This window comes from Neolamprologus brichardi, chromosome 17 (genome assembly GCF_056152115.1).
Source record: "Neolamprologus brichardi isolate AB-2024 chromosome 17, ASM5615211v1, whole genome shotgun sequence".
In the NCBI taxonomy this organism is placed as follows: domain Eukaryota; kingdom Metazoa; phylum Chordata; class Actinopteri; order Cichliformes; family Cichlidae; genus Neolamprologus; species Neolamprologus brichardi.
This window is the reverse complement of record NC_142120.1, coordinates 19,970,343-19,984,090: the sequence shown is the minus strand read 5'-3', so window position 1 is coordinate 19,984,090 and position 13,748 is coordinate 19,970,343. Positions and strand designations below refer to the sequence as shown.

The window sequence follows — 13,748 nt, the reverse complement described above, 5'->3', positions numbered from 1 at the left end:
TTTAAAATAACACATTTACACATATAATTAAGTACAGTGATGTAGGTTATGTCATTTTTATGCTACTTATTTTCATGGAAAATGTCTGGTGTTCACATTAATTACATCTTCCATATCAATAGTACTGGTAATGGGTTTTGACTGTCTGTACAATAATGCATACAACCTGCTGCAGTTGTTTTTTGTTTGATTTGTGTTGGAAAAAGTTCCTTTACAGCAGTGAAACAGAAAAAAATTTCAGACCGACACGGTTTCTTTTTTCCCCTTTCAAGCCTGTAACATGGTTAGATTTACAGTTTTAATCAGAAGAAAACACGACACATAGAGACGTCAAAAATGCAAAGATATACAAAAATATTTCCCTTTATAAACATTTTTACAAGCAGCTGCTTCATCACAGCACTCAGGTTTCAAACTGCAAGCTTGGAAGATTCTGTCCTACTAACAAACTTCACATGAGGTCGCAAAAGAATGTGGCTTTTCTTTTATGTACATTTAATATTACCATGAGAAATCGAATCAGTAACATTAACACTGCCTTCCACAAACACAGTAGGTTACACGAGTCCAGGTGTGAGTGGTCTCAGGGATCTCAAGATGGCTGATAGCTGGTGGAAGCTGCCAGCTCTGTTCAGAGATGGAATGCAGGAAATTCTGTGAAGGAGATTTTAATTTAGAGATTAAAGACTGTTTTTACAGTAACGGTATTTAACCTCTTAAGCCCCAAGCCTAACTGATCTCCTGCTTTTTGCCCCCGTATCAGGGGGCGTTGGGGCTTAAGAGGTTAAGGTGAAGACTTTAGAGCCAAAAGTAGGTGAATTTTCTTCAGCAAAGAGTGAAGAAGCTGGAAACTAAAATTTCATTTTGAATTTAAAACCTTTTTTTTAACACAAACACAGAAAAGTCCACGTGAAAAGAACAATTTCTATGTATCAGAAAAGCAATTTTGGCAGATAAGAAATTAAGAAATAAAACTGCCATTTTGGGTGATATTATGCTCGATTCCCTCCTGAAATGTTGGGATGGTGTTATTCAGACTAGTGGGCTGGAGAAAGCAGTTAAGCTATTGAGATGGATTTCTTATGACTGACTTTTTGGCCCAATATTCACGATAATAAGTTTAGGATATGGGTCTCAAAAGGTTTAACTATTTATTATTCTCTTACCCATGAGGGGGCATTCTTGAGCTTTGAGACATTAAAAGAAAAATATGGACTAGGTCAAGACCATTTTTACAGGTATTTACAAGTCAAGCGTTACTTTGATGAAAACATTAAAATTATAATAGAAAACAGTGAATTGGGCTTTGTGGGCTTTGTGGAGCACTGTTGTTATCAAAAAATTAAAAATTAGAAAACAGAAAAGCAGTGAAATTTTTCATGCTGCTTGAAAAATATTTCACTTTGAAATTCAAGAAGAAAAAAAACAGGACTCTATGAAAGAAAAAGACAATGCATCGTACTTTGGCTAGTATGCCGGGGTGTTGTACAGCTCCTTGTATTTTGGTGGCATCATGGAGACCACGATGGTGGGTCTGTTTGGGTAATACAGCTGGTGGATGATGATGGAGGACAGAATCATGCCAAGCAGCTGTCGGGGAACACAGGAAGTTGAGTTAAACATCTGCAGGTTGTGAAATGTTGATTCTGATTCTGTATTCATAATGAACTAATATTATAATGAACTCAAACTGCTATGTATTTACGTACAAGATGATTTTTCACAAATTTAGATTTTAGTACTAGTTTACTTTTTGTTCCACTACAGATGTTGTAATTCTTCAACATTTGATGGAGAAGATGGAGAATTCAAACTTTGTAGAAAAAATATATTACATGTATACTATGACTTTCTCATTGTTGCATAAATAATAGCAGGGACTAAATACAGAGAATGCAGATGTGACATTTATGCTACCGAATCCTTGAATAATTGATAATACTCACAGCTAGAACAGCCAGAGTGAAGCTGACCACAAGCATGATGTTGTAATGAAACTGGATGTGGTCCATGATGGTGGGAAAGCAGGTCTGAAAATAGAAGGAAAAATGAAAACTGTCAGGTTCTGATATAAACTGAGGAATGATTTAAGCTTTTTCAAAATGGTGCTGGGTCGCTCACCTTAGTGTAGATGGACTTTCTCTGCAGCATGAAAGTCTGGAAAATTTACAGAAATAAAGACGTTACAAACTGTGACACACCGTAACCACACTGTTAGCCTTTGCAGTAATTTCCATAGCTTAGTACTGCAAAATCAACAGTAAAAAACTCTAAAGGATGTTAGCAGTGTAGTACTGTAATTTGCATGTAATTGTGGGAAAATTCCATGAGATTACATTAATTTTACGGTAACTCACCGTACTCATGGAAACAGCTGTAAAATACAGCAAATGTAACAATTGGCGATGTTACTCAGATTATACTATTACACCATCCGGATTTCTGTTGTTTTCTACTGTAGATCTAAGAGTAATTACTTAAATCCTCATTCAGAGTGTATTACTATAAAATGCAATTCACTGTGAAAGTAGTATAACATATAAACTACAATATACAGCATAATTTTCAACTTAAGGAGTAAGTTGCAGCCACACTAAAATTTAATTCCTTGAACTGAATGGAACCTCTTATATTAATAAATGTATTTGTTTATTCAAACAATGTGAAACATTATTAATACTATTAATTAATAGTATACTTGTAAGGTTAGTATTGTGATAGAGTCGAGTATATTTTAATTATACTCTTGTAGACATTATCACATTATGCTAGTACAATTATGGTGAACAAAAAGTACATCTAAAAGGTAATTTCAAGAATACTGTTATGTACTAAAACGGGGGCCAATATAGTCCCAAGAAGCATTATTAGTATATGTACTAGGTAAGGTATACTTGGGAAATATAATTGAAGTATACTTATTTGTTGAATGGCCAGCAACAAAAACTAATGGCTACATTTACAGTAATGTTTAAAAATGACTTCATTTAGCAGGGTGTTCCTTTTTTCTCTTCTTATTCTTTCTTACACTGGACCTTCATTTGTTTTGTATAAGGTGGTACTTTTTAAGACACCTCTGCCTAACTACAGTGAACTAACCTAATAATATGCTCTGGTCATCATTTTACACAAGTTAACGTGTCACATCCATGAAACCTACACCACTAACCAGCATCAGTTCTACAACTTCACTCTCAAAATTAATAAATTCTGGGACAAGCAGAAACTGTATTTTTAGCGGTGCATTTTGTTGCAGGCCAGACTGCTATTAAATGCACTCTCCTAAAGAAATAATTCCTTTGTAGCACCACTTCGTCTTGGTTCAGAAGAGATGTCCTGGATATACGTGATAATGTAACACGGGTGTTTATGTTTGTTCATGTTTAGCGCGTTGGGTTGTGCTTTTAAAGCGATTGTTACGTTTTTAAAGCTTTTTAATGCGACAGGTGCGATAGCCGACACCACACCTTCACCTGACGTACAACGTGACGTATGACGCACACGTCGGGTATTCACCTTCAAAACAACAATGGGGATAGAAAATATTGCTCGAGGTTGTTAATGCTCCTTTTGCTGGTTGCCAACCACCATTAAATAACAACAAGAAGAAAATATTGATCTGCTTCTCTTAGTTTTGCACGTTTAAGCCGCAAGTCAGACTCAAACAAAGCTGCAAAGCAGGAGAACAACATGGCCATCAACTATTCTGTGCCACAGATCCAGTTCGCTGCAGCACAGAGTGATGATGAGACCGTTAACATGTGCAACTTAGAAGTAGTCAGAGGTAACTGGATGTTCAATCGGATTAAATGCAAGGTTGATTGGATTATATCTGAAGATCATATGCTATTCGTGATAACTCTGCTAGACTCCAAATTGCTCATCCATGCGGGAGTATCTCAAAATTAAATGAAACCACTTAACACTTTTCCCCTAAAACGGACTGACATGGGACACATTAAAGTTGGATCGGAACCGGCTAATCAGTCTGAAGGTAAGTGTTTTTTTCACCTATTCGAGAGAAGTCCGAAATGCGTTCTTATTACTGTTTGTTTTGACTTTTAAGCTACCCTACCAGGATATTTTCATTCAAATGCTAAGACAAAATGTCAATATCTATGAATGTGGAGACTCAAAAGACTAGTTAGGTAATAGTTGCCGATGGATTTATGAGACTTGATAGAAACTTGGACGTTTGCAACAGGTGAATCGGTGAGCTACCGAGGTTGCGCCCAAATGCTTAAAGCTGTTAGCTGGTCAGTGTTTTCAGGTGTGCTTGTACTACCTGTACGGTGCGGAGTGCTGACTAAGTCATGTTAAACCCATTAAAGCGTCGAGCTCAAATATCTTGTCATTTTTGTGCACTGTTCTCTTGTCGGCACGCATTTTCTGTTTATTGAAGCCTTTTGTGAATCATTTTGATCATGTAAAAACTGGGAATTGGTCCCTATTGACAATACTCTTATTTGTTGCATTGCATATGTCATTTAGGAAAGGTAATTGGTCACTGAACTTTTTGCAACTATGTGTATTTCTAAATTTTGTGGCTTCAGTGCATGCAAATTTATATTGTTCAGTTTGCATGTTAAAAGCCTGCCAAGCACCCCAAGGCTGATTATGCTTGGTCATTTATGAAATAGAGCTGATTAGACCATATTACAATTTCTGTTTGGCACAGGAGCTTTTTGTGGACACAGGTATCCAGTCTCTGTTTTGTTAGCTCAAATTTCTGTAATTTCCTTTATAAACCAAGGTTGTTGGACATGTGTCTCAGTGAATCCAGCAAAGTAACAATATCAAATTTCACATTACATATTACTGATCAACGTAGTAGTCTAGCTACACCAACAGCAGAAATACTGAAGTCAATACTGTAAAGTTTAACAGCAGCACAAACTATAAACTCCAAAATAACCATACAGTTGATTCATCTCCGGTAATTTAATTGGGCTGACTCTTTGTTAGGTGTGTTTAATGTGCAGAATAATTCCCAATTATGTACAATTATAATATGTTAAGACGGACTTGTGTACATAAGGCCATTAATAATTAACTGTACGTAGCTATTTGCTTTATGACTATCTAGACAGTGTGAAGAAGTGAAGTATTGAAATTATTTTATGTTGAATAATGACAATGACAATGTTGCCCCTATACATTTAAGGACAAAGATCAATGACCGCCACCTGCTGGATGGTGAGTACAGAGGGGCGTGTAATTGTCGAGCTGGACAAAGAGAACACCTTTGCTGATGCAATGTCAGTCTTCTTTGGTTCATTCTATGTATTGAACCTGGAATACCAGGAGTCAGCGTATGCAACATTGGAACTAATTCAGAGGTATGTTTGAACAGTTAGCTGATGAATAAATTATCCCTAAGTAACTCATTATTTCAAATCACAACTCAATGTTACTGTATGTTACTATCTATTATGGCATGTTTTAAGGTTTTTTGTAAGGATAAACCCTGAAGAGGGAACAAAATGTACCTCCAAGGTTGGGACAAGCAGAGAGACTGGGACCACTGTGAAGCGATTAACCCTCATGTCACAACTTTCCTCCAGCGGCTTACTGAATTTGAGTGGAGAACTTCAAATTAGGTAACTGTTTTTGCCATTTTTAGTGAATTCCTTGTATAATTTAAGTGAACAATGTGTTGTTACCTGTGTCTCCACAGATAATCCATGGCCCATGCTTTCTGGACATTTACACAAGACGAACAACAATGAAGACAAGCTCTCTTGCCATCTTGCAAGACACTGTCTCTGTCCAATAGTTTTTTTTGAGTGCAACAGTTTTGATTTTTTTTTCCTTCTTTTACCCGTTTGTTAAAAATTATTTCAGCTACTTACACTTTAATTGTCACATGCATTGGCTCACCCTACAAATCAATGAACTCAGTCCACAAAGCAAGATCAGGGTTCAGTGCAGGTCAGTCAAGTTCCTTCACACCACACACGCTCATCCATGTCCTCGTGGACCCTGTTTTGTGCATTGATTTGGTGGTGTGAGACAGTATTTTGGACAAAGTGTATATAAAGGCAGATGTGTGGGGCTTGATATTATATTCATTACAATTCAGTTTATTTGTATGGTGCCAACAAAATGAATGCCAAGGCAATTCACATTGTAGGTTTAAGACCTTACAAAATATAACTAAGAAAACCCAACACTTGAGCATATGTTGTCTGCCATGATATGGATATGACATAATATCGTTATTGTTTGTACAACCATCTGAGAAAATAATGGATTACATAGTTTAGTAAAAACAAATGCTTCCTCAATGAAAATATGTTTTCAGTTCTTTTCAGTTTTTGATTTTGGAAATGTGTATTTCTGCAGAGGAAAATCAGAACTGAAATAAAGCGGTGTAAAGCACATGAATTATATTTTGTGTGTGTGTGTGTGTGTGTGTGTGTCTATCTATCTATCTATCCATCCATTTTTTTTTGGAACCCTCCAGTCTCTTACAGTATGTTACTGTTAACTGAAATTACGGTCAATTACGGCCTGTTAAACAGTAAATGACCGCCTGTTGGGACACGGTGTCCTCTAGCAGAGATGAATATTTTTGGTACTGATGATGCGTGATAACGGTAAGTTACTGGTTAATATATTGCAGTGTATTACCTTGCAGCGGGCTTACAGTGACATACCGTGAATAAACGGTAGTATACCAATTTCTTAATCACAGTATGATGTTACTTTGTTGACGTAATTTACGACATAACGACATAACAGTATCTCACTGGCGTCACTGTCGCCAGTGAGATACCGTAAAAAAGGCTACGGTGCGTTATCATAATTTGTCCAAGAGTATTATACCACACCAGCAAAAAACGGTATCATCCTGCAGAACGGTAACCTACCGTAACACGGCGTCACGGTATGAAGCTGGCAACAGTGACGCCAGTATGTTACCGTAAAGTGGCGATGAAAAGTCTAACAGTGCAGTGAAGCAAGTGGGTGCATCAATACTCACGTTGTTTTCGACAGTCTGACACTTGCCCTCCCACTCCTCCTCCTGGCTGCACACACAGGAGTTGGGGATGTTCTCCCAGTCTTTGTAGCTGAACAGACCACAGCAGTGAAACTACAAACAGCAGCAGGAGAAGAAAGAAAGACGAGGGTTACTCATCTTCAGGAGGATCATCAGCTGGAAATAAACGTTAAAAGGTGTGTGAGGGTTTCTTTTTCCCCCTTTTGAAATTTCTTTTTAGAAAAAAGTGATAAAATTACTTGTGGACAGTTTGCCTGATCTTATTCTGAAAGCTCACTTGCTGCCAACTATCAAGTGTATATAAATAATGGCACAGTGTATTATGTCATGTTTCAAAGCTCATCTGATGTTATTTTACATCATCACCAGTTTGCAAGTGCTAAATCTTTTATGCCCTGATTGAGTGCATCTCTTTTTCCACGAATGTAACTTGTATGTAGCAACAACAAAAGAAAAACTCATTTTAAAAAGATTAAGAGATTGCAGTGAGCAAGTTAGAATATCTCACCTTCTCCTGAATGCCCTCAGCCATGTTCCTCACGTCCTCTGAAGATTTGTCCAGAGGCACAAACCTGCTGAAAGTCTGCTCCACGATGCCTTTGAGCTGCAAAAAACAAATATTTTTATAGCATGTATTACATTTATATTTTAAAAATTAAAGCATTTTAATGGTTATGAAAGATAATATGGGTAAGGTAAAGTAATGAAAAAGTAACTGTATTTATATGTGTTGATTATTTTAAAAAAGCATGATTTAAAAAGTTTTTCCAGTTAAATCAAATAAATCTCTTCACATGACTTCGTCCAGCATCCTGCCGTTACCTGAGGATGAATGATGGCAGCAGGGATTCCAATTATGAGCATCAGCGAGCATCCAATGACCATAAACACCAGGAACTGCAGAGAAAAATTCATTCATTTTTTTAAACACTTGCATTATGAAAGCATGACTATTACATTTATCACAGATGGTCTTCATTAAGAAATACAAACAGCCCATAATGGAATGAGACTAACAACCCATATGGAAAAGATATATATAAATCTTATAAAGTTTGTATCTGTCTTGTGTGAAACTTGTATGAAAAGCATACAAGAGTGAAAACAGATATAAGATCCCTTGAAAAATTATATAATGAAACTTGTATGTTTTGGATACTTACTAAAACAATATATGAAAGTAATGAGAAAGTGGCCACTTTCATGAGTAAATCATATAAGCCTTATATGATTCATTATATGAAGTAGGCCACATCTTAGGCAAGTCTTTTATAAGTTTTTTCCATTTCTTTTCCATGTGGGAAGACAAGAGGAAGCAAAACTAAATACAGCAAACAAGATGGGAGACCATCAAAATAAAACCATTCTCTGCTGCCTGTTGGAGCGGGGGGGCTAGGAGGAGGAGTTGGCCGTCCGATTGGGGTCTGGAACGTGGGGCCTCCCTGCTGGTGCCGAGTCGGGGCAGTCTGCTTCTCTCCACCCCAGGGAAAAGGGAAACACTACCTGGGTCTGGGTGCAGTTTCCCCCTCCAGGGGCAAGGGTACCTAGACCTGGGGCCTAGAGTACGCTTGGGGAGTGTGATTGTGTGTACAGTGTCTCTTTGTGTCTGTCTCCACGTTGGGTGACTGTTGAGTAATTGCATATGAGAGCATGAGGGTGGGAATGGATGTTTGTATCTGTGTGTGCCTGCATGTCTGTGTCTATATGTCAGGTTGGGTATCAGACGCCACCTCTCTGGGGACATCTCAGGCCCTCCACTTCCCCTGCCAGTGGCAGACGCCCTCAGACATCGGTGCATTGGTGGTTCTTTGTGTCCAGGGATGGGCATCCAGGTACACACCGGCTCACTCCTTGGTGGCTGCTTGTCAGGGCCTGGAGCCTGGGGCTTGCTCGGGCCACTTCGGGGGTGGGGTGCCCTCAGCCTCTCGGCCTGGGGCCCGGTCACTCTGGCACAGCTGGCTGCCGGCGAAGCTCACAGGCACGTCACTGCAACCCCCCCTGGCTTCTGCTCCGCGGCTGCTGAGTGACCCCTCATCTGGGGCTCTCCTCAGCTCTTTCTGGGACAGTGGCACGGCTGCCCCTCTGTTGGTCTTCCTTGGTCTCTTGTGTTCTGAGGGCCTCTGGATGTCTGGAGTTTTGATCTCCTCCATACCTGCTTCATGCCCTGGAGGACGGGGCAGTGGCCCCCCACACCCTCTAGCAGATCATTACATGAAGGAACCTTTTAAATACAAGCGCGCTCATGCTCACAGGTGTACACACGGGTGCTCATACACACAAACTACACCCTTCTTGGTTCCTACCTCAAAGCACACTGTGCGCCGTCGATATTACGTGCTGCACAATAATGTTTAATATTTAGTATTTACTGTTATATTCACATAGATCATCGTGTTGTTGTTTATTATATTGCTCTTTTTTTTTCTTCTGCTTGTTTTCTCTTTTTTCTTTCTCAACAGGTGATCCAGGTGATTGATATATGTATTTTTTGTTTGCTTATTTTGTTGGTTTTTATTTTTTGCCCTTTATCCTCGTCCCTCTTCCCCGCTGTTTTTCTTTCCCTCTTTCCATCTCCCCTTTCTTTTCCCCAGTCAAATCTGTCCCATATTTAACAAGTGAGAATAAAATAAAATAAACAATAAAAGGTGAATCAAATAGACCATTACGGCAAGGCTGGGATGGTCCATTTGGTAAAGTAAATCTGTTGGGCATCTTTCTTCGCCTTTAGACAATAATTCTGATGGCAAAAGAGCCAAACGGGACGGGCAAAAAAAAAAACGTAGCAAACACTGAGCCACTAGGAATATAGAACATAAAAAGACGACTTTGGACTTCAAACACAAAACTCCTCTTAACCTACAGTGAACATAAGGACCTGTAAAATCAGAGCACCATACTGTAATGCAAAGATAATAAAAATTAGAAAACCCCAAAACATCCCCAAAACTTAAAACCAATGACAGTCTGAACTCACCATGATCAGGGCCACTTTGCTCTCCTTGTGGGCTCCGTAGGCTCCCAGCAAGGCGATCATCATGGCGATGCAGCCCACCACGTAGAGGATGAAGAGTTGGGTGGAGCGACCCTCCAGCTGTGGACAGAAGTGTCACAAAAGGTTAGTGGGCTTTGTCTGTTTGTTCCCACGTGTTACATTTATGTTTGAATGTGTCCTCACGTTGTATCCTCGAATGTCCATGAAGAACTGATACCACAGAGCGAGGGCGATGGCTACTCCACCAGCAACCTGAACAAACAGAAACAGTCTGGTTAGAGCTGCTGCATCCTTTAAACACAACCAGGATATGAAATGACTGCACAGCCACACACATGGACGAGCACAACAACAAACTCTGAAAGTAAGAACAAACATGTTGAGTTGATATTGGTTTATTTTACTCTTCTAAGCTTCGGTTTCATTTAATTGTAAAAAAGGAGGCAAATGTGGTTGATTTTGACTGCTGCGTCTGCCTGCTGACTGGTTGAAGTCTTTAAGGAGATTCTGGATTAAAGTCTGCGATTATCATTTGCTAAATAATCTCTTTACTCACCATGAAGAATATGTTGAAGACGGTGAAGATGTGTTTGAGGCAGATGTTGATCTGAGCCATGTTTGCAGCTGGAAAATGCAGTCAGAATAACAGTACTGTTCCCAAAGTCCAGATGTGCTCCGACTGCAGCAAAGTGAGAAGAGAGCAGCAGAGTGAGCTGCTTTTAAGGGTTTCAGGGCTCTGCTGGGCAGGACGTCCGGTAAGTTAGAGGGGGAAACTTCTGTGGAATGCTTGTTTAACAAGGGGAGGTTCAAAGCTCCTTCCAGTAAATCCAGTGGAAATAGTTGTTGCTGTGAGCAGGGACGGAAACTGTTCTCAGACTGGCTGGAGTGGAGGAGAGGGCGGTGTTATGCCCCGTTTAAAACAATCCAGATGTGGAAACATGACTCATTTTACTTTTATGAGAATCTGTCGTCATCAGGAGGAGAGATAACTTACCGAAAGTCAGTTTATTCCTCTACAGCTCAAAGTAGTTTTTACTGCATCTGCACACAATGTACTCAGAGTTTTCTTTTAATAAATGAGATATGTTTATTAGGGTACTGCACAAAGATTTGTATATAACTTTTTATGTTGTATCATATCTGCAGTGGTTTCAAATGTAAAGCAGTATGAGCACTGCACTCAAATACAGATTACATCATCTTTAACTTCCCTCCTTATTACTTTTATAGTTGCATCTTATTAAATAATACTTTTGTTTTATGAAGTAGGTTTTGTAGTTTTTTGTGTCTTTGTAGTTTTTTGTGCATATCACACTTGATTTTTTTTTTTATTGATTCCTTATCATTTTTCATTGTGGAATAATTCGACCCACAAAGACTTTGAGCGTCCACAGAGCACTTTTAATCCTCCGAGTGTGAACGAGCTGTCAGACAGAGCAAAGCAATGCAAACACTACCCTGAGTCCCACGTCACTGTTTTGGAATCTGCAGCTGTGAAAAAAACAGAAACCTGTGAGATGAAAAAATGATCACTGAATGTAAAATTTGGAATTGATGCCTACAACATGTTGCAGCGGTTGATTTGATTTGTGTTGGATTTTGTAGTTTGTGCCGTCTTGCAGTTGTTTTTAAATCCTTTCTGTCTTCTCATTTTATTTCTAAAGTTGTAAAGTTTCATGTTACCCTTTTGCGACCCTTTCCTGTTCATCAGTCAGCACTAGAGCAGGGCAACATGACCAAAAATATTTATCACGATATACATTTGAAAATTTGCAATAACTATATAACTGACGATAAAATTGACACTAGACAAAATACTTTACAACTCCACAACTTTATTCGTGCAATCCATCAGGCGGTGCGGGTTCGTAGCTTAGCAAAGTCGTACTAAAACATTTGACAGATTTTCGAGCGCCGTGTACCACAGAAAATCGTTTCGAGGTCGTTGTTTTTTCTACCTTTCTGACATGTCTCCCCAATGTGATGTTTGTGTAAAGTTGGTCAGAAGGTTCCTTTGTAAGTGCGCATGCGCCATTAGCGTGCTGCCTGCTGTAACCCTAATTTCCTTCGGGATTAATAAAGTATTCTGATTCTGATTCTGATTCTAAACACAACCAGAATTCATACAACAGCCCACTAGCATGCGCTACCAAAAATAGTGCTTTGTTGTGTATCTGACGGACGAAAGCTAAACCAGTTCCACACCACTGAAGTTGCAGCATTTTTACAAACCAATTCTGGTTCATCCGTTTCATTCAACGATCCGCTTTCGCCCTTCTTATTCTCCGCCATGCTTTTTCCGCCATGTGCGTATGAAAACAAAGGTACGCATGCGCGTTTTACTCATATTCTATCGCGATATTTCATTTTCTTATCATTGCCCCAGTGTTACCGTGAGCTGTATGATATGGCCCAGCCCTAGTCAGCACATTTAAAAACTGCAGTTGAGCCTGGTGCTGTTTTTCCTTTTCAGGACAAAGATATGTAGGAAGCTAAAGAGCAGCAGAGAAATGCCAGGAAAGAGAAATTGAGGGAAGGAGGGACAACTTTCCTTGGAAGTAGACATGTGGGAGGTACGAGATTAAGTTACTGTGACGCAGCTCAGAGGAACAACAATGAATGCTTTGTGGGGTTTAAAGGAGAAACATTATTTGCAGGACAGGAAGAATTCATGAAACTGTTTAGTCGTCTTGTGTTAATCTAATAAAATAATAATTACAAATATATTATTATTATAATATTCCATGATCAGCTGGAAGTGGTATTACTGCAAAGTGGGATCATTTAGTTTTAATTTGGGACAAATACATAAAGTCTCATGCTTACTTTTTTTTTTTTATACTGGATTGAACAAATATGATGAGTTGCACCAGAAAAACAAAATTAACAGTCTCACTTATAAATAATCCTGTTGTTTTCAGATGTTACTCTGGTTTAAACTTAAAATAATACTGTTGACTATTTGCATATTTGTTTAACTTTTGAGACCTGAGTAGTTTCTCTCACATCATCAAATTTTTTAAATAAGTATCTGCGATTTGCCTAAAGAGTTATATACTTATTACTTTTAAGAAACCTTGTCCTTGCCGGTCAACTCGCCGTTCTCTTTCTCTCTCCCTCCCCTCTGTCATGTGTGTCTGTCTGTTCTGGTTTTGGTGCAGAAGCAGGACTGTGTGAAGGCAAGGCAAGTTTATTTAATAGCACAATTCAACAACAAGGTGATTCAAAGTGTGAGGTTTCCCATCTTCTGCCTTCACACGCCTGGATTAATCACGCACCTGTTCCTGATGCCCTCGTTGTGGCCTCTCCGTAAGGGAGCGGCAGCTCTTGAGTACTCGCTGGATTGTTGTCCTACTAAGTTAGTGCGACCCAAGTACAAGCCAAGCCTTGAGCTTGTGTTCCCACTTACCTGTGAGAGAGATACTTACAGTTGTACGTTCCTCTTCTGAAGTCTTGCAGTTGTTTTCACATAATTTCAGTCTTCTCATTTTATTTTTTAAAGTTGTGCCTTGCCATTTTGTAACCATTCTTGTACAGTAGTCTATACAGCATTTTAGAGTTGACCCTAAAGTGCCGTTTCTCCTTTTTAGAATGAAGAGATCTGGGAAGATGTGGAAGCTGAAAAGCTGCTGAGAAATAAACAGTATTCCATTTAAAACGATGCTCAGTTGGTGCTAAGGAGCCCAGTGTGCCAAGAATATATCCTGCACACAATTATCAGCAGCAGCGTGAACCACTGATAAAAGGCAGGGT

General features: G+C 39.1%; 1 protein-coding gene across 1 annotated transcript; it reads right to left on the bottom strand.

The window, feature by feature from the left end:
- Positions 1-251: 251 nt before the first annotated feature.
- On the bottom strand, positions 252-10,687 carry LOC102779394 (tetraspanin-8-like). Its single transcript, XM_006780975.3, has 10 exons — positions 10,552-10,687; positions 10,179-10,247; positions 9,978-10,094; positions 7,826-7,900; positions 7,512-7,607; positions 6,986-7,096; positions 2,122-2,157; positions 1,947-2,030; positions 1,463-1,590; positions 252-654 (listed from the first exon to the last, which is right to left on the bottom strand). Exons 1-9 carry the CDS (start codon positions 10,609-10,611, stop codon positions 1,468-1,470), a joined length of 771 nt encoding a protein of 256 aa, XP_006781038.2. The 5' UTR covers positions 10,612-10,687; the 3' UTR covers positions 252-654; positions 1,463-1,467.
- Between the last annotated feature and the right edge of the window lie 3,061 nt (positions 10,688-13,748).